The sequence below is a fragment of the Sinocyclocheilus grahami genome, unplaced genomic scaffold (genome assembly GCF_001515645.1).
Source record: "Sinocyclocheilus grahami isolate Dianchi unplaced genomic scaffold, SAMN03320097.WGS_v1.1 scaffold27.1, whole genome shotgun sequence".
In the NCBI taxonomy this organism is placed as follows: domain Eukaryota; kingdom Metazoa; phylum Chordata; class Actinopteri; order Cypriniformes; family Cyprinidae; genus Sinocyclocheilus; species Sinocyclocheilus grahami.
The window spans coordinates 589,835-612,617 of record NW_015505206.1 but is presented as its reverse complement, the minus strand read 5'-3'; the positions used below and the strand labels follow the sequence as shown (position 1 = coordinate 612,617).

The following is a 22,783-nucleotide window of genomic DNA, read 5'->3' as shown; positions in this document are numbered from 1 at the left end:
TCCGCAGATTTATAGTATTACTATAGCACTTCACCTGAGCATTGTATGGCCATGATAAGCACTGAATGAATGACAGGCTTTCCGTTGAAACATCACGCAAGGTAAATAAGGGTGACATCTAGTGGAGAAAACTAATGATAAGATTCACGTTAATCAGATCTTGTTTTAAATGTGTGCTGAAATAAATACTGGAAAAGATCAATTCGCGGCTTTTGATATATTATATTATATATTTCTGTTCAGGCTCCACTTCATCTGCCAGTGAATTCAGCGATCTTATCAGATCTCCAGCCGCCATGTTTCAAACGATCCAAACGTACCACGCTTCCGCCAATCCCTGCCTTGAAGCAATGATTGACGGAGGGTGGGCGTGGTCAGCTCGGAATGCATTTTCAAATAGAATTTTGCTACAAATATCCCACGGCGTCATGATGAAAATGCAATCCTAAGTGTTCTAACTGTTAGTCTAAATGCATTTAGGACAAATAGCATTTAAATGATCATTATGCTACCATTTCTGCTTGAACATGTTACACATATCAAATCAAGTTGTGTTACACATTTTCATTTTGCAACTTCTAAAGCGTTCAAATGTGCATGCAATTTACATATTAAGACTACTGTTGGAAATGGCAAATGTAAATTATATAATTTAATTTTGATTTTCCTTTTGCACCAAACTTTGCACGTATGGGGGTAATGGAAAATGTAAATTTAAATACAGAAATACAATGCCATTTTGAATATTGCATTTTAAATTGAATTTCGCTACCTATATGCTTCCATACACGGTTACCTAACCAGAGCTGTGTCTCGTTTAGAAGGCTGCGCCCTCCGGAGGTCGCATCCTCTGTAGGATGCATGTACGAAGTGTCCTCAACCTAGAATTAAACGAGACGGCCTTCGTAGGACAGGCGGAGAAGGAAACCGGAAGTATCGCGTTGCTATGCCAACACATTTAGAGCGTCGTTGCGCTCTCTCACTACTTAAATGAAGGAAAATTATTTCTACATTTGAAAAAAAAAAAGCTTTTACTTGTTTTATTTTGTTCAATGTTTGAGGAGCTGCATCGTATGTACAGCAGACATCTGTTAGAGAAGAAAAAAAGTAGGAGGATATTAAAAACAAAGTTTATCCGTTTTTACCTGAGGCGATTTAAGGTAAGTTGTAAACACCACATCTGCGCTTGTGTGTGCATCTGCCGGCGCCGGCATTTTTCAAATTAACAACGGTTGTTCACGGCGACGCAAAGAACTGTGGGTTATCTGTAGCAGCGAAGGATACACCTCATGCATCCTCCGAATATCTGTGAAAGAAGGTCGCATTCGGAGTGTCCTACTTACTTGCTTTTCTGAAATGAGACAGTCTCGATGACGTATGCAGCCTTCGAATGCGACCTCCGGAGGGCGCAGCCTTCGAATGAGACACAGCTAGTGTGTAACATATCTAGGGTGGGTTAATGTTGTTGCTAGGTAACGCTGTAAATGGACGTGTCCAGTCATCCGCAAGAACCTGACGTCACTGCCAGCCACTGATCCTACAAATATCTCAAAACAATACAGTGAATAATTACATTAATAATCTTCACCCATAGATTTTCAGTAAAAATAATAATAATATAATTAAAATAATAAGCGATTAGCCATTAGCCGGGTATTTCAAAACTAGTTTGTAGATTTGATGTACATGTTCATACAGTACAGTAGGTGGCAGTGATACGCATCTAGAGTCTGCGAACAGCCATTAAACCAAGAGGAGAATAAGCTAGTGTAGAGTTGCTTTTATTCGCGTTTCGTCGGATTTGTTTTCGTTTTATACTTCGTGAAAATGTCGAGACTAGATAAGTTACAGTCTAACCTGATGAAGCGAATGTCAATTGTCATTCGTGATGTTTGGGTGGAGGTGGAAGCGACGGTCAAGGACTATCAAAAGGAAGCAGCCCAAACACGGACAGAAAACGCGAGGCTGAAACAACAGCTCAGGGATGCGCTGAGCAAGAATCAGGCACATTTAAACGGTAAATTCACACTTTAACACACACAGACGCTGTTTGGGGGTATTTGGGTCAGTTGAAGGTCGATTGCATTTTCTGTAAACTCCTATTTAATAGTAGAAATGAATGTCGCAGAAGCGTAGATGGTATTTTGTCCACTAAGTGTCTGTCTCACATCACTGGTCTTGTCCATTCCTGTCGTATCCAGCAATTACAATATCAGAATTTTAACATAGCTCGTTGAATGGCTATTCGATTCGTTGTAAAAAGATAATAACACTTTTACATTCAGAAAGATGGACAGGACAGTGGCTAACGTTACAGTTGCAGGACCACAAGAGAAGGAAAGATAGGTTTGGTGTTATGAAAGTTTGAGCAGTCGTTGGTCGTTTTTACTCCAAGCATTTATATATATTTGGATTTGATAAAGTTACGTAATGTCAATTTGAATACAAGTAAACATTTTGAACTTTTGAAATCCTTTAGGACCTTATATAATGTGCAAAAGGATTGCAAAAGTTCTAAATATAAATGTAGAACTTTTGCAATCGTTTAGAACCTTATATTATATAATGTTCTAGCGGATACCAAAAGTTCAACATTTTTACTTGCATTCAAATTGACATTACGTAACTTAATCAAATCCAAATATATATAAATGCTTGGAGTAAAAACGACCAGTTAACGATTGTGGCGGACTGGTCAAGCTTTCATTACATTTTTATTATGTATTACTGAAATCCTAAATATAACTTCTATGTAGGATTTCAGTAATGCGTAATAAAAATATTGCTGTACTTTAATTGTAAGTATTTTATTTAATTTTATTCAGTAAGGTTGCAATAATTGAACAAAAGTGACAGTAGAGATTTATAATGTTACAGAAGATTTCTATTTCAAATAAATGATGTTCTTTTCAACTTTATTCATCAAAGAATGTTTAAAAAACTTGAGCATGGTTTCTACAAAAATATTAAGCAACCCTACAATTGATGATGAGAAGGAATATTCCTTGAGCACCAAATCGGTGTATAAGAATGATTTCGGAAAGATCATGTGACACTGAAGACTGGAGTCATCACAGGAATAAAGTATATATTTAAATATAGAACACTTATTTTAAATAGTAATAATACTTCACAACATTCCTGTTTTTACTGTACTTTGATCAAATAACGGTAGCCTTAGGGAACATAAGAGAAAATATTTTTTTTAAATCTTACCGATCCCAAACTTTAGGCCACACCTCATTTCTTATCTTTGACTTCCACACTCTGACTTAATCAAGGGAATTTATAACTATAATAATCAAAATTCAATTTGAGTCTACTAAACTAAATTCCGTTCAATTTCAGATAATAGTAATATATAAATATTCAAATAATAGTAATCATTTTAGTGAAATTAATGGATAAGAGTTCATAAAATTTGGGAACAATGGAGAAAAGTTTTTTCCTAAATTGTTGAATTGTCCATTTTTTGTTCATGCAAATAATGAAAATATGATGACACAGAAATGATCGTTATCTTGATGAAACGAACAATGCCTTGCTTAAATGGCTGCTGTGAGTAATGCACGTTATGTGAAATGTAATTCCTCAATAGGGCACTTAACTCTATGACACCAAACAGTCCATGTCAAACAGGTTTCAAAGAGATAAACATTCAGCCATTACAAGTACTTTGTCGCACGCACAAAAAGATCACTCTGTACATCCTTAAAACTGTCATATTTACATTTGTATGCATTTGATGAATAAAATGACCAACACTGCTACTAATAATGAAAATAATTAAGTGAATGCCGTTTTCATGCTTTCACCATACAGGAGTCCACTATGTCCCTCCTGATGAAGCTTCACCCACAGAATTACCAGCATGTGGATATGGGTCCCCAGCTGAATCAGAAGACCCAGAAGATCAGCAAACGGAGGGCGATGCCCAGAGTCAGGATTCACCTAGTGAACTGAAGCCACGCATACTAGATGTCATTTCAATCTGTAAGACAGAGGCAGAAGATAGAGAGCTAGTGCATCAAAAAGATGTCTTGAGTACGGATGAGACGTGGAACAGGAACGCACCCACTGTGGCAACACCGAGGGTCAAGACTGAGCCCGAGGACACCATCATCACAATAACATCTTCAGTTACTACCACCCCTGCCCACGCTGGTCCGCGTCAAGACTCAGAACCCGCTCACCAGATGAGAACAGCCAGTGACGCTTCAACCCTGTTGAAGAGGACGCAGAAGAAGGAGCGCCTTCGCACACGATTCACCATGCCTAGGAGAGCATCCGCAAAAGATCACGATCATGAAGAGCCGTATAAGTGTAACAAATGTGGAAGGCAGTTAAAGGACTTGGCAAAGCTGCAGCTGCACAAGAAATTGCATGAAAGATCCTTCATCTGTCACTGGTGCGGCAGAAACTTCTCAAAGTTTGACTACCTTCGGATGCATATGCGCACACACACCGGAGAACGGCCTTACCGCTGCAACTGGTGCTCAAAGACCTTCAGCCAGAGCGGAAACATGAGGAGACATGAGCGCACGTGCCGGAGTTTCAACGAAGAATCGACATCGCATGGGCTGGAAGATCAACAGCTGCCCGCCGAGTGACCAGTGCATCATTGTTGTCAGATCGCTGCAGGCACACCTCGAGAAAGAACCTGTTGTTGTGATAGAGACCTGAAATTTGATCTTTTTCATTAGATATATTGGGATATTTCTTGTTTTACCAAGTATATTAGAAGCTTCCATGTTACACAAAATACAGAAAGCCTATATGCTGTTTGACCAACATTTCTATGACCTTTTCAGGCCGTATGTGTGCACAAATGTCACCAGTAAGTCGAAAAAGCATCATGAGAATGAACGTTTGACCCTTTGAGGAAGATCACGTTGTGCTCCATACTGAGTACCATGACCTACTGTACTTCAAGACTGATGTTTTAATTTTATAAATACTCCACCGAGAGCAGTATCTAGCCAATGAAATGTTTTTTTTAGGCAGTGCATAACTATAAAAATGTATATTCACTATAGGAAGGAATGACTTTCATTACTTGTTTTATTAATTTTTTTTTTTTTTCTTCTGGCCTACACATTACAATTGGAAAATTCCAGGTTTTTGGTGACTGGGAATTACAGAGGACGAGGTAAATCTAAAGCAGTACATTAGGATATGAATCAGTGTGGAAGACTGAACAGTAAAATGTACTTAAACTGCAAAATTGTCAGAAGAAAATCATGTAATTTGAGAAGATGTATCTTATGACTGTCAAATGAGGAACTTTGTCGTGTGTAAAAACAAACGCTTGAATAAACTAGATTCAGTTTAATTTGACATCAGTAATTGTCTGTATCCGAGGAAAATGTTTATCTGGCCATTGTGAAATTACTGTATGTATGCGTGTGTGTAATATGCTTAATTTTGCCTTACCTTGGAAATGTTTTACAACCCTGTCATTTAGAACATACTGTTTATCCAAGACCTTCAGTTCAATCACTGAATCACCAGTTACTACCACTGTAGTTAAATGCATTTATATTGACTGATAATTATTCCATAAATATGTCATAAATATTCTATAATTTTCTAGGTATTTATTTGTCACACATACTGCATTTAGCATTCTTTCTTTGTAAGTGGTGTTTTTATAGAGTTATTCTTAATTTTCTTGTCTTTCTGTCCCTGTGTAGTAGACCCCAGGTTTATTGGGATTCTGCCTTTTTTCACAACTAATTTAGGCAAATGGTCAACTAATGTAAATTTCATGTAAAACAATTAACCATAATCTATAGGAATTGTTACTAGTGTAAACCGTTATTAAATTAATGTTTTTCAAACAGCATAAGAAGCTTTCAGAATATTTCTGTTTTTTTTTACCACAGTTTTAAATGAGTAAATATAATTTCAGTTACTAGTCATTTGGTGGACACTGGTTATTATGATGGTACATTGTACATTTTTGTTCGGCCATCATTGGGAGTGACAACTGGAAACCTTATCTTGGGCCCTGTGAGGATGGGTCCCCACAAGACTTTTATATTGTATACTTTACTCATTTTAGCAGGAGCTGTGCATACTTGCAAGGAATATTCTCAAAAAGAAAAAAAAATGAAATTTTGATGAAAGAATTTTAAATGTCTGTTCAATTATTCATTGTAAAGGTAATCTGAGGCGTTTACAGCTAGCTCAGTTATATAAACTACACAAAACACAATTTTTTTGTGATTTGTAAATATTTGTAGAAAAAAAGAAATGTAAAATGCGTAATGAAAACAACTTATTTATTCGCGAAAAAAAAAGCTCGTGTAGCGTAGGCTACTGTTGTTGTGGTTGCCTGATCTCTTCCCAAAGCGACTTGTTGTAATCTTATTTTTACTTGAATACTTTGAAAACCGCGTTTATCCTTGTACATAAACAACTTTTGCTACCATTTTGTTTCGACTTCCTCTCCGTTTGCTCTGCAGCTGCACTGTAGCGTTTCTCCAGTGCGGTAGGTGGCAGTCAGCAGTTTCCGGCTGCCTTCGAAATTTGGAGGAAAAGGCAACCGTTCATGCAACGGGGATAGTAAGCTCTTTCGGTGGTTTGTGTTTGCTGCTGAATTTAACTGCTGGAAAAAAATACAAAATGACCAAGCTGCAGCTCCTGCACCGCGCGCTGAACGAGCGTCTGATGGCGGCGGTGGAGCAGATCATGGAGATGGTCGGCGGTACGGTGCTGGAGTACGAGGAAGAGACGATCCGAGCACGGAAAGAAAACGAGGTTCTGAGACGGAGGCTCCGGTGGATGGAGGGGGCGAACCGAGCCGACTGGCCAGGTAGCACGACAGACCGACAGTAATGTAGTTTTAATGCAAAATACTGCGCAGGACAGATAGCACGACTTGGTAATAGCCATGAGGGGAGTTTCCTTGAAACATTTATTTGGTTGCTACAAAGTTTTGTTCTACATTCTATGCACGGCCGCGGACTTTGTTTTGGTGAGATCATCCGCGTGCATTCAGCCTTTGCTCTTCCTTATAAAGGAAGTTATAAATATTTGTTATCTGCACTATACTAGCAACTGCATTAGGCCGAAGTAAACACTGATCTGTGAATTGTCTGTCTGACGTTTTCGCTCCAAAACGTCCAGGGGGCACGCAGATTAGAGCTGCCCCCTCTAGAGTCCACAAGAAGAAAGATTTCCAGTCGCATAAACGCACTATACGACACAACAGACCATTAACTTGCATTTCCTTTTGGTTTAAACAAGCACATTTTACCTGCGTATACTCAGTTATGTATAAACAGAAATCATACTTTATCTCATCAAACTGTTGCACTTTTTTTTATTCTTAGGCCCATCAGAACCTTTTACTCTTTCCACGACGGAGGAGGCCAATCCATCCCGGCAAGATGAGGGTGCTGTCAACTTTGGATTTGGACCTGAATCAGAAGCTCTTGTGATCAAAACAGAGTCGACTGATCTCCCCCTGTGCAGCGCCACCACATTACCTCAAAGCATTGATCAGGGACCTGACAATGCCGGGACAGGCGCTGGTATTGCCTATGGCCTGGTGGACAGCATGACCTGGGACTCTGCCCAAAGTTACATGGCCCCTCTGGACTTTGATCCAACTTCAGGTCCCAGCAGGGTCCGGCACTGGAGAGGACAGAACACAAGGCAGAGGATGTCCTTTGCCTGTCCAGACTGTGGTAAAGTCTTTGCAAGTAAACAGAGGCTGATGGTTCATATGCGCATTCATTCCACCGAGAGGCCTTATGCGTACCGCCGGCGCAAGGCGTGCTTCTACGGTGACAATAAGAAAAAGAGGAAGCTGCACAGGCTCTCTCAGGTAAACAGCAGCACGATTAAAGTCGACATGACATCAAAACTGACCCATTTTTATTTTTAATGCACATTGTCTTATTGTTGTGAATGCATTCTGGTATTAAAAATCAAACCCACCTTTAACTTTTTCACATTTAATATACTAATTCGATAGATTGCTTTTCAGTCATCTAACACTCAAACGTTTTTGATAATTAACACTGTTAAATGTAATTTTAGCAGATATAAAAATTTATATATTTTTCACGATTATTTGTGTATGATTATGTAGTTCATTTTAGTTTTTAGTGTTATATTTTGAATTTACTTAGACAAAATAGTATAGAATTTGAATATCGTATTTAATTTAACGTATTATTATAAAATATCTTACTATACAGAAAACGAATTAACTTTTATAAATGTAAAATGGGGACGTTTTAACAAACAATATTATAATAGCTTGTGTTATTTTCTGACACGCAGCTGTCAAGAGAAATTGTGGACGATCTGTCAGATGGCTCTGAGCAGACGAACAGGAGTAGTGCATCACCTGAAACTACTGCACCAGGCCATGAAGAAGAGCCTGAGAGTGACCACAGCAGCAGTGATAAAGAACCAGAAAAGAGAATTACCACCCCTGTGCGGAATCAGCGTGAAAAAAAAAGAGTTGTAAACCAGCTGTGTCGGTGCCCTCATTGCCCTCATCGGGTGTTCGCTCGGCCCTGTCAGTTAGCCTTGCACATGAAGACCCACACAGTCACAGCTCTTGTCAGCCTGCCCACCCAAGCACAGTCAGGAACTCAGGAGATAGTGGATGCGAACAGGAAATTACCCAAGGTACTGCACGTTCTCTAGTGTCATAAATAGTGGGTGTAGATATGCATAAATAGAGATTTTCTTTCCTTCACACATAAATCCCTCTTAAGGATGTAAACAGATAGAATGGGGAGAAAATGAACCAGTCAACAACAAAAAAAAGCTATATAAATCAACCACTATTCTGAATATTTGGTGTGATGTGCATCGACACACAATGTTGTTTGATGCAATAAGAGTCAATAAAGTATTAAGAGAGTCAAAAAAAGATATTGTATAGTGCACATTTTGAATTAGTGGTTGACCAATATGGGGTTTTCAACGGCCGATACCGATATTTAGAAAGTATTCAATAATAGCAAATGTACACAAAATTTCTGAAATCTCAAAATACTCTTAAAAAAAAATTTGCTATCCTTTGACAAAGTGATTAGTAGAATTTAGGGGAAAGAACACTTTATGGTTATTGGCTGATGGTTGTAATCTCAAAATATGCAAATACAGGCTGATTCATTGGTCTTGCCACCAAAGTGTATGAATAATGACCTCTGTGTATAGTAGTTCAGCGAATCCTAAGATAGTAAGCATGTATCTTAGAATGAACTAAACGCACTCATACAGCTACAACCAATCTACGAAGAGAACAAGAAAGCAGCCACTGAAGCGGATGCTGTTTTAACGGTGAGTCTGAGGCCAAAAATGAGAGTTATGAGAACAAGAGTTGATATGTGGCTTCAAACACATGCTGTTCATTCAAAAAAAAAAATCTGCATCTACCGTTTCCAGAGATGTTATTTGATGTGGGGTTGCATCACTAGTTTAAAAAATAGGTGAATGCTGACTATGAGCATTACATAACTCTGGAAACATCAGCTGTAGCTAGGTATACTAGGTATAATTTTTTGTCAGATAATGTGTTTTTTGTAATTTAGCTAGATGAGTAGATTATAGGTTATCTAAAGCTGAATTGAAGAACAAAGATAATGTACTATAATCAGCATTTTATTAACTGCTACTACATTTTAGTAGTCTATTGCATGAAAACAAAGAAAAGCTAAATTGTTTAAAAAAAAAAAAGATTATTTAACTGAAATGGAAATTCACAAATCCTGTGTGCAGTCTATACAAATAGATAGGGAAGGTAGATCAATTATTAAATTGATCTGAAAACTCTGAGTGACAGCAGTAGATTTGACTCAATCTACGAAGAGAACAAGAAAGCAGCCACTGAAGCGGATGCTGTTTTAACGGTGAGTCTGAGGCCAAAAATGAGAGTTATGAGAACAAGAGTTGATATGTGGCTTCAAACACATGCTGTTCATTCAAAAAAAAAAATCTGCATCTACCGTTTCCAGAGATGTTATTTGATGTGGGGTTGCATCACTAGTTTAAAAAATAGGTGAATGCTGACTATGAGCATTACATAACTGGAAACATCAGCTGTAGCTAGGTATACTAGGTATAATTTTTTGTCAGATAATGTGTTTTTTGTAATTTAGCTAGATGAGTAGATTATAGGTTTATCTAAAGCTGAATTGAAGAACAAAGATAATGTACTATAATCAGCATTTTATTAACTGCTACTACATTTTAGTAGTCTATTGCATGAAAACAAAGAAAAGCTAAATTATTTTTAAAAAAAAAGATTATTTAACTGAAATGGATTTGTCAGTACGAACTGTCCTGTGTGCAGTCTATACAAATAGATAGGGAAGGTAGATCAATTATTAAATTGATCTGAAAACTCTGAGTGACAGCAGTAGATTTGACCGACGCACTGTTTATTGTAGTTGCAATATATGGCAGTTTATTCACCTAGTGTTTGTTTTTTCATTAACCAATCCATGCTATTTTAGAGATTTTAAATGAGGGCTTTTCAACCTTTTTGGACCCAGAGATCTCTCTCAGCCAACCCAAGTACCTCTAGTATAAAAAAAGCTAGATTTTTATCATAACATGTTACAGTCACTTATTTTTTTATATCCTGTAACACTATTACAACATTACATTATGTAATTCTTAAAAGGTAATTTGTTCAAAAACGGTTACATTTTTTTAAAGAATACTCAATGTTTTCTGGGACCCATGGTTGAAAACCCTGTATTTAAATAATTATAAGACCAGTATCACCAGTGAGCTGAAGAAAATGTCGTATTATTTGACTATTAAATTCTTGTTGTTCATATTAAGTCAGTTATTATTAACTGTTTGCTTAGTTGAAGTTCATTTTCTAGTCCTGCTTTCATCACTGCATTTCAGTTGAAGCCATACCTACAATTATCTGAATGCATTCAGTGTTTTAAAATACCTTGAATGCAAATAAGTATCACTAAAGTGTGACACAAAGCTTATGCATATATTTTTCTTATTGCTTCACAGGTGGAATTTGTTTCAAACCGCTGTTTTAGCAAAGTTTGGGACTACTTTTCAAAAGATGCATATGGTGAAGTCTTCTGCCATGGATGTTCAGCCAGAGTTAGCCAGGGGTCCAGCAAGGCTGCTCGGAAGAACACCTCTAATTTATGGTCTCATCTTAGAATAAACCATCGACGTGCCTATTTAGAGGCAAAAGGGTTTAGCCAACCAGTTAATATGCTGATCAACACTTTGGACACAACTCCGATTAAATTAGAGCATTTTGAGCCAGAAGAACGCATTGTAGAGGGAGGTGGTGAAATAAAACAGGTTTTGATACCCGAAGAACCATCTAATGGAACTTTGTAAATATGTAAACAATTTGGACACAATGTTTATATATGTATATACAAATGAGAAAATCACACAGTTTTGGATTTTTTTTATATATATAAACCAGTTGTGTATATATTCAGTGCAATTCTAATGCAGTTGTTTGATTAAAATTGGTTTGAAATGAATTCATGAATTTGAGTCTTTTCTGTGGGTGGTTTACTTTAATATAGTCCTATATATTTTAAATTTTTGTAATGCTATGACATCTTGGGAAAAATGTACTGTAGATTTGAAATGCCACTCATTGTCCTACAGTATCAGTGCACTGAATTTGCCACTTTCAAGTTCACTGTTGGAGTCAGTGTTTAAATATGCTGTTTACCTGGAATGACTATTAAAAAAATACAGACATTATTCATCCATTTTCATATCCAAGGCCTTATACATTTGGAGTTCACTGCATATGTTTTTCCATGCTTATGCTGTTTACCTGGAATGACTATTAAAAAAATACAGACATTATTCATCCATTTTCATATCCAAGGCCTTATATATTTGGAGTTCACTGCATATGTTTTTCCATGCTTCTCTCATTGTTAAATGGACTTGCATGTCTTTCAGAGGCAAAGAAAAAATGATGTGGAGAAGAAGGCCAAAGTTGCTGACAAAAGTGAGTTCCATTGTCCAGACTGTGACAAAGTCTTCTTTCATGCAAGCCGGTTGCGTGTCCACATGAAGTCCCATAAGACCAAAAGGGCTTTATTACGCAAAACTCTGCCGATCAAGACTGAGGTACCTGCTCACACGTTGTATAAAGTTGATCTGGATGTATGATCATTCCCATTAATGTGTTTCTATTAAGTTTGGATATTTGTATTCCTCGTAGCTGACTAAAGAAGAAACGGTGGAGGCAGTGCCTAAAACTACAGAAGTACAGAATGTGAAGAAGGTAAAGAAAACATATGCCTGCCCGCATTGTGATAAAGTGTTTGCTCGTGAAGGATGGCTGGGGCCACACATTCGCACTCAGCATGGGGAAGTAAAGAAAAGGAGTGATTACTTTAACGTGTATGGCAGTGGCCGTACAAGGTCACAACAGCTTGTCACCAAGGTTAGTTTTTAGATTTGTAACTGAATATGCAGATGTTAAAGGGGTCATCGCATGCTAAATTCACTTTTACATGGTGTTTGAACTGAAATGAGTCTTGGCAGTGTGTGTACACAATAATGATAAAAATCTAAAAGTCTGTAATGATAAAAATGATAATGATAAAAATCCACCCAGTGTTTTTTTTTTTTAAATCCCCAAACATCATAACCCCGCCCTTTCTCAGATCAAGCCATTCTCAGATTCTTGGCTGTGTGATGTCACACTGACAGGCCCCTCCCATGATTGTTGATTGACACTGTTGTTTTATCACAGACCCGCCCTGAGTGAGCTGTTTCATTGTTTCGACGCCGGAGCGGTTGTAGACAAGAATGGCTCCTAAGCGATTGAGGTCTTTTTTTGTTGGATGTAATAATGAACATAGCAGTCGTCATTTACTCCTGACGTCTGAGTCAATGAAGACGCAGAGGTTTACGTTTGTTTTTGAAGGGAATGTACCCCCCGATCTACCTAAATGCGGTTATGTTTGCGCGAATCATTCGTGATCTAGCTTTACCAACAGAAGAAGTGAGTATAAGGACTGAAATGAGTCTTGGCAGTGTGTGTACACAATAATGATAAAAATCTAAAAGTCTGTAATGATAAAAATGATAATGATAAAAATCCACCCAGTGTTTTTTTTTTTTAAATCCCCAAACATCATAACCCCGCCCTTTCTCAGATCAAGCCGTTCTCAGATTCTTGGCTGTGTGATGTCACACTGACAGGCCCCTCCCATGATTGTTGATTGACACTGTTGTTTTATCACAGACCCGCCCTGAGTGAGCTGTTTCATTGTTTCGACGCCGGAGCGGTTGTAGACAAGAATGGCTCCTAAGCGATTGAGGTCTTTTTTTGTTGGATGTAATAATGAACATAGCAGTCGTCATTTACTCCTGACATCTGAGTCACTGAAGACGCAGAGGTTTACGTTTGTTTTTGAAGGGAATGTACCCCCCGATCTACCTAAATGCGGTTATGTTTGCGCGAATCATTCGTGATCTAGCTTTACCAACAGAAGAAGTGAGTATAAGTTTTTAGGAATCTTTGCAAATCACCTTTCCTAATAATGCGCTAGTTAGCAAGTTCTGTGGCTAAATGCGGCTAAAGTTAACAGTCTCCGAGAATGGCTCCTCACCCCACGGGAGAGAGGGGTGGCGTGAGCAAAGCTCATCAGCATTTAAAGGGACATGCACCGAAACGGGTCGTAGTGAACAGAGCTGCTTTTAAAAAGGTAAAAAGTGTTGTTTTCCACTACCATTGAGAAATTTTAACCAAAGTATGTTATAGACTTTTCATTAAGACCCTTAAGTATCATATTAATCATAACCTGTGGAAAATGGGCGTCCGATGACCCCTTTAATATATACTTTGCCGAGACACTGATCATTTTTTTACTTTTATTTTTGTATAATAACCCACATTCCTTTTTTATTGATCGATAAGCGATTACGTAAGCGCAAAACTCAGAAACGGGAAGTCACTAAGAAGATGAGACTGAATAGCCAGAAAACTAAAGGATTAAGAAAGATCAAGGATAAACAACGTCAAACAAATGATGATGAGTCCATCCTGGTTGTTGATGTGCCAACATTCACAAAAGATGAAGATGAAGAAAGTACAGATCTTCCTATATTGGGCACAGATGAGGCTGAAGAAAGTGCAGATCTTACAAAAACGGGCACAGATGAGGCACAACAAAGTGCAGATCGTCCTAAAATGGCCATAGATGAGTCAGAGAGCACTTCTGAGCAATCAAAGGACATCTCAGGCTCTGACTGTGGAACATCTAGCACTAAATATCTGAAGAGGATGTTTCCATGCAAAACATGTGGTAAAGGCTTTGCTCTGGAGAAGAAGCTAAAGAAGCACTCAAGGAAACATATAGGACGTAGGTTACATGATGAAAAGAAAAGGAGACGAGAGCAAGCTAAAATGGAAATGGAGCTTAAGGAACAAGAAAAAAGGAAATGGGAGGAAAAAAAGAGGCTTGATGATGAGATGTCAACAAGTAATCACAACCCAAATACTACGGTATGTGTTCTTTACAAAAACCTGAAGAATGATCCGAATATACCTTCACTTTTCATAGTTTTAAATCACAAAAACAGTAAGCATGATTTGTTTAACGATAAGGATCTTGAAAATCTTTCGCAATCAATAGAACCAGAATTAAGAAAATTAAGGAAACGTGGCTCCTGTGTCTGCACAATTTCTGCTAAAGTCTGTGGCTATAAGAATTGGTTAAGGATGCACATGCGTGACCATCATGAACGAGCTATTGATGCTAAGACAAACAATCAGAAACCAATAAGAGGCATAGAAAACAAGGAAACGGCAATAAACTTGTACGTGGACTAATAGCAAAAATGACGTGGGTTAGTCTATTAAATGGGTGCCTTTTGATTTTCACATTGAAGTGTAAATGATAACTTTAATAATAACTGATACAAATTTATCAAATTTACTAGATTGTTTAAAACAAAACTTCAATGTTTTTACTTTTATTTACTGAAGAATGTGTATTTGTATATTGATTTTGTAAATTCTAATATAGGAATCTGTAAGGTTAGTAATGCCTTTCTGAAAGCATTATTATGTTCCAACTTGTATTCTATCAATTTAGATTGAGATAATACATTGCAAGGTATTGTATTTTACACCTAAAATCTTAACTTGTATAAATAATTTTTGTTAAAGGCCCTCATTTTATAGATTACCTCATGCACAAATGTGTATTAAAATAATTTTTTCGTACCCCTTCAGCAGACACCTCGTGGATCCCCAAACAAAGACTTGTTACGGAAAAGCAGAACCAGAGGTCAAGGGCCACTACCCTGCCCATTTTGTGGCAAAGTTTTTGCTTGGGAAATGCGGCTGTTGATGCATATGCAGATTCATTGTGGAGAGAAACCGTACGCCTATCGGCAGCGCAAGAAACGTTTTTATGGTGACCTGAAAAGGGGCCAACTCCAGAAAATCCATAATCAGGAGGTAGGAAAGACTATGTGATTTATCATTTTGACTGCTAGTTTCATCCAGTTTCATATCTTCGGGAAAAAAGAAGAATTGTTTGTGCAATGAATCCTAGGTCGTGTTGACCCTAAAGACTGTTGTTTAAGTCCTTATAAGAATGGTTGATTGTCGCTTTCCTCCAATGCAGCCTTCGGGGGACAAAAGTGATGAGTCTGAAGAATCTGGAAGTGAAGAGACAGTGAATAAGGAAGGATCTGCACATCTGAACAGCAATGCAACCCATGCAGTGTCTGGAGCTCTCGCAAGCAGTACAGCTATTGAGCAGCCTACCACCTCTTACAAGAGTAACCAAAGAACCAAAACCAAGCTGGTCAGTGACATCATGAGCCACTTCAATATGCAGCCCAGGATTGTTCTACAACCAATTATGACTTCATGCAAGTACTGGAGCTCAGTGCCTGGGGTAGCTGACTTAAAATCAGGATGCTCTGAAAAAAGTAGTGGCTTTGATCATGAACAAACCTCAGTACGGGTTGATGATGAAATGGTGGATGCTGTGGAAGATAAAATTGTGGATTCCAATCTTTGCACATTGCCAGTGGAGTTCTCTGGTCATGGCATCCAAAACAAGCCTGAAATATGCTACACTGAGACAGAAATAGTCTGTGTGAAGGTTGGATCTCCAAAGCGTGATTTGGAAGTAGAGCATGACAACATTGGCGGCTCACTGGCCTTTGAATCTTCTGAGGGAAATAACACAAAGAGTCAACAAAAAGGCGACTGCAACGTTAGATTTCCTGGTGTTTCAGAAAACACAGCCAGAGACCAGGTATCACTTATAGTAATAGATGAGGAACTAGAGCAATCAAATGAAAGAACTGCTGCTGAAAATGCTCTGTCTGAATGTGGAAGAACAAAGTGTGATTGGAAGTGTGGTTGTAAGAACATTTCTGCTGTGAAATTAACCGTAATACCACAGAGTGGCATTTTACAATCTTTGTTCAAGGAAACTAGTTCCGGCACCATGCAGAAGAACGCTGACTCAAAATTAGTTTGTGTTGTCCTCTCAGATGTTGAAGACGATGTCGATGAAGATGTGTTGAGTCCCTCCAAAGGTTTAGATAAAAAGAAAACTGCCTCTGTTCCTAGCATTCAAAATAAATTCAAACAATTAGATGTGGGGAGCACACCTGGCAAAAATCCCTCCAGCGACTCCAACTTTCCAGCTCCAAATGCAACTGAATCTACCAAATCTATTGATGGTGCCTCACAGCATACTGATGATCAGAGTATCTCAAATGACCCAGTCAGAGACCAGATGGCCTTTACTGCCATCAGACAAACAGAGGACAGGCCCATGAGTGCAAAGGAGAGAATGTCATGTCAAACATCTGATATGGTATTTGCTGGTCAAGAATCTCTGTCGGATGTTAATGTTGACAAGAAACTGCTAGACATGGAGACTGTCAGTAGCGGTGAGAGAAAAAATAAGTAACTGGGTCTGAACAACCAGGTATGCAATAGTAGCAGATTGAAAAGTACAATACGGACTCAAAAATAAATCTGTTCTTAATCAGCCTGTGGAAATGTAAAGATATATGTAAATACTTGGAACAGAGAAATCTCAATTTATATGTAATTATACTGTTTTCTTTTGAATTTTTTTTAATGTCAGATGTCAGAATCTAATCTGGATGCTTCAACTGACAACTCTGATATCTCAGGGATGAATGAACCTTCTGTACAAAATGTGAAAACCAATGAGTTATTTGTGAAAAGTTCTAAAGAATTCGAAATGCCCTCAGACTTTCTCACATCCCATCAAACCTCTGACTGTAGATGCAAGACTGCAGTGAGCAGTGGAGAACAAAAAAAAGTAATGCAAGCGCTATATTGTCGGTTTTGTGGGAAGGCATGTAGAAAGATAGAACTGCACCTATTGAGCAGTTTTGCTATTAAAAAGAACTTCAACCAACCTAGAGATTCTAAAATGGATTGTGATTAAAACATTGTTCACTGCATTTTTTGCCAGGAGTCTTATTGATAGAACAAATTTCAGGAGCATGCTCTTATATGTAAGCACAACAAGAATCCAGCTGCATCCAGCAAAACTCAGGAAACTTTTGATGCAGAATTGGGAAACCTGGCTCCAGACACTATCAGCATGTCCAGACCTTTAGAGCCAACTAATGCTCCTTTATCAGTTCTCTCAGATTTAGGCAATTGCCCATTTCCAGAAACTAAGATATATGAGGCGAAAGAGAACCATACTTTGGTGTCAGATCGTCCCCAAATGCTATACACTAGTGATAGCCCAGCACAGAAGATATGTGATCCAAAACCCTCAAGCCCTCTTAATCTTGACTCTTGCCAGTGTGCTGCTCTGAAAACATATAATCCAGAAGTGGAGGTGCCTACTGTTTCTAACACTGACAGCAGCATAGCTCAAGTTGATCTTGGTGCACAATTATTAAAGCCATCTGTTCTTGATTTTTGCCAGGGTTCCGCAATAAATCCTGCTCATTTGGAATCTTTTAATACATCACGGAACCCTGATGTGGAGATACTAGAACCACCCATACTAGATTCCCGTCAAACAACACAAGTCATAGAATCTACAGTTCCAACCCTTCCTATTTCAAACTCTGGTTGCAGTGTTCTTCAGCAGTCCCTTATAAAACAAACAAATCATCCCCGACTTGTGAGCCAACCATTTTCTTCAGATCCAGAAGTGTCTTGTGATCTAGAACCTGATGGTTATTCTTCTTGTGGTACTGGGTGTTGTGACAACCTTCAGCTCTCTTCAAAACCAAAGGTTCCTTCAAGTCCTGCATCCTTAAACACTTATCCAGAATGCAATTCAGAATCGAAATGTACTAGCTGTGTTTGATGATACGTATTTGATCACTAATGAGACAGAGCAAACCCAAGATTCAGATGTAGAAAGGAACATCTTCATGGCCTCTGATGTGCATCCAGAAACTGAAAGTCACACTCCAGATCCTAATAGCTGTAACACTGAACAAACCCAGTGTCAGCAGCCTGAAAGTATTGAAAATCCAGATGCTGGCAGGAGTGGGAATCAGCCAACAGCTGATCTAGAATTCAACTCAATTCCTTCTATTCATGAAATCAAATCCGGAGGCGTAAGACACGTGTCATACCTTAAATTCCAAGAATGTGATCTTCAAGAAGACCCTGAGAAGATCACTGACGAGAATAGCAATGATTGTGCTGTTGAAGTTCAACATGACTCAAGCCATATCAGTGACAAGCGAGCAGAAGAGAAAAAGAGTGTAGCAGGTCAGCTGTCTGAAAGAGGAGTCAAAGAACCGTTGTCCAAGTTCTCATTCTCAGGTTGTTAATTTTTAAATGTTTTTTTTTTTTTTGGTGATGCAAGCTTTTAGTGCTTACTTTTGATTGAATTCTGCTGTAGTATTATACATAATGAAAAGTGCCAATCTTTTAGTGCTAATATGCAAAAACTGTCCATACAATGAATTTTGAATTATTATTTTATTTGATTATTTAATTTATTATGCTCTTTTAAAATGTGGATGCATTTATTATTTGTTATTATTCCTTCTTTGCAGGATCCTGAATGCCAAACCAGTTCCACTGATGACAACTCCAGCGTATTCAAGATACATCACTGCTGTTACTGCAAGCAGCCACATCATAGAATGATGGATCATCTTCAGTCAGTTCATCCTAATGAACCAGAGGTGGCAAAAGCTCACACTTTTGACAAGAGCTCACAAGAAAGGAAACAACTTTTGAACCTTCTACAAACTAGGGGAAATATTCTACACAGCACAAATGTGGTTCAAAGTAGTAAACAAGATTCAAAACCATTTGGGACGTTTGCATTGGGTTGTTCATTTGATGATAGAGTTTATTGCATCTACTGTTTAGAGATATTTAACAAGAAGTCTTTTGCTTCACATTTAGAGCAGTGTAAGGGCAAATCTACTCTCAGTGCTGAGGCTAGCTGTGGTGAAATGCTTCCTAATGCTGGGCCCATTGCTCCAAACCCTACACTTATTTCCCCCTCTAGTCCAGAAGAGATTGATGCCAGTGTAGAACCATCAGGTTTTCATTGCCTAAATACCCTCTATGAAGCCAATTTTAAAAATGAACAAGGAAGTTCTTCCCTTCCAGATTTCAGCTGCTATGAACAAACAGACATCTCAAGTCCAAATGAGGAGTTTCGAAACAATAGACAGGCAGAGGGTGCCATTTTACAATTCAGACGTTCTCCTGAAAATGAAGTAGGTTACGAATTGAAGTCAGATAATTCTCCCAATCCAAGCACTGGACAAGAATCAACAGACTATAAGAATGAAGGAGTAACTTTCCCAAAGTGTGATGTTGATCAAGAAAGGGCTATGAGACTAACATCAGACTTGATCGGTCCTCACCCAGAATACGACGTTCTCAGAAATGATGATCCATGTGATGATTTCAGTCCACCTCAAAATGCCCAAACTGTGTGTAAGAGTAGCGTGAAAGCCCAAACGTATGCAACAGGGAAGAAGAGGAGGAGGAAGAGGCGCTCACGTGTCTATAATCAGGTGAAAATCTTTGTTAAATTACACATTCTGAACTTTGTACTCTGTTTAATACAGGGAATGTTAACACATGAGCAGAACTGCGAAGTTCCAGTATCCAGTATATAGCCAGTGGTGTTGTTTTCTCCTCATTTGTATAGTCACTGCTCATGGATGATGACTTGCTGGGTGAAGGAGAGATGTCCAACTCAAAACAACATGTCTGCCAGCACTGTAAGGCAACTTTTGGCAGTCCATACACGCTGCGCAGACATGAATACACTCACACGGGTCAGTGTGTGCAAAACCCATTTTTAATACGCACATATTGCACATATAAGCAAAGTAGTCACAGTGCCAACGGCCAGAATCATTATTTATGCTCGTTCACATTTTTTTTTTTTCATTTCCACACAGGTGAGAGGCCATTCTGGTGCCATCAGTGTAATATGGGCTTCATCCAGAAGTATCGACTTCTAAAGCACACATTTGCTTGCCATGGTGAGGTTATTCCACTTGAGTTGTTTACATATGTATGTATTACATTTGTTTAGGTTGCTTAATACTGTATTTTTTACTTTTATGTAATTCATCAAAATCAGAGCTTTGCATGAACTGTCAAAGGGGTTTCTGTTGTCTTCAAGGGGACACACCAGACCAGGAAAAACTGAAAAGAGCAAAGAGATCAATTAAAGATGAAGAGACGTCAGTAAGGGATGAAGCTAGTATAGAGGTAAAGAGAGTTTTTGCCTCAACAATACTTTGTTCTGATATTAAAGGATGGAATTAACATTCTTGTTTTATTGACAGCCGTCAACAAAGAGTCTTGAGGATTTACCAAATTCTGTTACTAGGCAAGGTATAAAGTTACTGCTTGTCATGCAAACCTAAAAAGCAACAAAATACACAACAAGTATTTCTTGTCCATTTCTTTTCCACTTTTTTTGACTGAAGATGTTTTTGTTTCAGACACAGAGGTGAGAGAGTTCTATTGGGAAAAAGCAGAACCCAGTACAGTCAAAGACTATGACACGGATTGCTAGAAGTTATTGTTTGCATCTTAGTGTTGTTTTTTTTATGTAAATATGTTTTACAATGTTGTCTCAATCTGATGGGTTCAGTACTTTTATGGATTGGTTAATTTCAGCCTGCTGTATTGTACAGATCATAGCATATGTTTATTAATTAACTTCAGATTGAGAATAAAAAAGGTAGAGGAATCTAAGGGTATATTGGTCTTTTTTTGGTATCTGATATGCGACTTAAGGCAGTTTTCAGTTACCCAGTTACAGTTGAGACTAGACATTTACTCTATTACTCCAGTCTTCAGTGTCACATGAACCTTCAGAAATTATTCTAATATGATGATTTGGTGCACATGAAACTTGCCATCAGTGATGAAAAGAGTTGTGCTGCTTAATGTTTTTGTGTAAATCATGAGACATTTTTTTAAGATTCATTGATGAATAGAAAGTTCAAAAGAATAGTATTTATTTGAAATATAATATATACACAAATCTAAAATCATTATACATGTCTTTGCTGTCACTTGATCATTTAGTATAAACAATTATAAAATCAGCAACTGCTAAATTTGATGTTTTAATTGCTTGTAACAAGTTTCAGGATACTGGTTTCAGTAAAACGTCTGAGTAATAAAGCAGGTTTATGAATGTTGTAACTTAATGACACAATGTCCTGATATCATTTGTTAAAGTCCCCCTGTAGTCAAATATTTTATCCCTTAAAACTTATCTTTGATAATCAAAATGACATATTCAAATGTTTTTTCTTGTGAAAATTATTTTCTCATGCCTTAAAATAGCTTGACTGTAACTCTACACCCTTGCCTCATTTACTACAGGGGGATCTATGATTATGCAAGTTAGTCCCGCCTCCACCCAGTCACACACCAGCCAGCGCCTCCTGATCCACTGAACTGTAGTAACCGCAAAACAATGGCATACACGGATAATGACTGATAAAACTGTTTTTACTAGCGGACAACTACAGTGAATACTGTAACATTCGTTAAAGTTACTTACTTGACGATGTTGTGTCCTAAAATGCCTTGAAGACTCGAATGCAGCAGTTTGTGATTGTTAATTCACGCCCGCGAACAACGCATGTTACCCCGGGCTACTTTTACACTGTTGCCACGGGCTATAATGCAAGTTAGCGGTTCTAAATTCACATTAAACCACAGCTTCATGGGTTTTTTGCTCTGATTTACTTTTGGTTGGTATATTTTGCATGCTAGTGATAGGAATCGATCCCTTGACGTGATTGGTTATTGGTTTGTGACGTAGCAAACCGAGGGCTGTTTCAAACCGTATTTCTGGGTCAGCCTTTGGGAAACTACAGTTTTAAGGAGAAAATACACAGCAATGGTGTTGATTAATAGATTGGCACATGGTTTGTCTAAAAACATATTAAAAACACCACATAGACAAATAAACAACATAAAAAACTTGATTTTCACTACAGGGGGACTTTAAAACTTTTTTTTCTAATGCATTTGGCTACATAATTTGACTTTTTGCTCAGTATCCATACTTTCACTTGAAAAGCAAAATTATTTAAATATAATTTTTACACAATTTGTATTAATCAATGCATTGTGATTCAACTGAACGATTGTCCCACAGAGAATTCAATTCAAGTTTATTTGTATAGTATTTGTATAGTGCTTTTCACGATATAAATCATTGCAAAGCAACTTTACAGCAAATTAAGTTTCTACAATATTTAGTGGTAGTTTATCAGTGGTGACTGTCAGTTAATGTACATA

General features: G+C 37.9%; 2 protein-coding genes across 4 annotated transcripts; both read left to right on the top strand.

Annotated features, from left to right (window-relative positions):
- The first annotated feature begins 1,724 nt into the window (after positions 1-1,724).
- LOC107567227 (zinc finger protein 16-like) lies at positions 1,725-5,845 on the top strand. The gene is made up of 2 exons (XM_016252869.1): positions 1,725-2,017; positions 3,823-5,845. The coding sequence occupies exons 1-2, from the start codon at positions 1,828-1,830 to the stop codon at positions 4,608-4,610; spliced, it is 978 nt and encodes a 325-aa protein (XP_016108355.1). The 5' UTR covers positions 1,725-1,827; the 3' UTR covers positions 4,611-5,845.
- A 623-nt stretch (positions 5,846-6,468) lies between these two features.
- Positions 6,469-21,205, top strand: LOC107567164 (uncharacterized). Of its 3 annotated transcripts, XM_016252820.1 has the most exons (11): positions 6,470-6,817; positions 7,338-7,834; positions 8,296-8,649; positions 11,941-12,111; positions 12,206-12,430; positions 19,036-20,016; positions 20,154-20,283; positions 20,410-20,493; positions 20,595-20,725; positions 20,803-20,851; positions 20,962-21,205. In XM_016252820.1, the coding sequence occupies exons 1-11, from the start codon at positions 6,628-6,630 to the stop codon at positions 21,033-21,035; spliced, it is 2,886 nt and encodes a 961-aa protein (XP_016108306.1). In that variant the 5' UTR covers positions 6,470-6,627; the 3' UTR covers positions 21,036-21,205. The 3 variants fall into 3 exon arrangements, with proteins under 3 accessions (XP_016108297.1, XP_016108290.1, XP_016108306.1); XM_016252811.1 differs by lacking the exons at positions 20,154-20,283; positions 20,410-20,493; positions 20,595-20,725; positions 20,803-20,851; positions 20,962-21,205 and adding exons at positions 13,913-14,500; positions 15,236-15,460; positions 15,630-18,799 and having other exon boundaries at positions 6,469-6,817; positions 19,036-19,116; XM_016252804.1 differs by lacking the exons at positions 20,154-20,283; positions 20,410-20,493; positions 20,595-20,725; positions 20,803-20,851; positions 20,962-21,205 and adding exons at positions 13,913-14,500; positions 15,233-15,460; positions 15,630-18,799 and having other exon boundaries at positions 6,469-6,817; positions 19,036-19,116.
- The last annotated feature ends 1,578 nt before the right edge of the window (positions 21,206-22,783 follow it).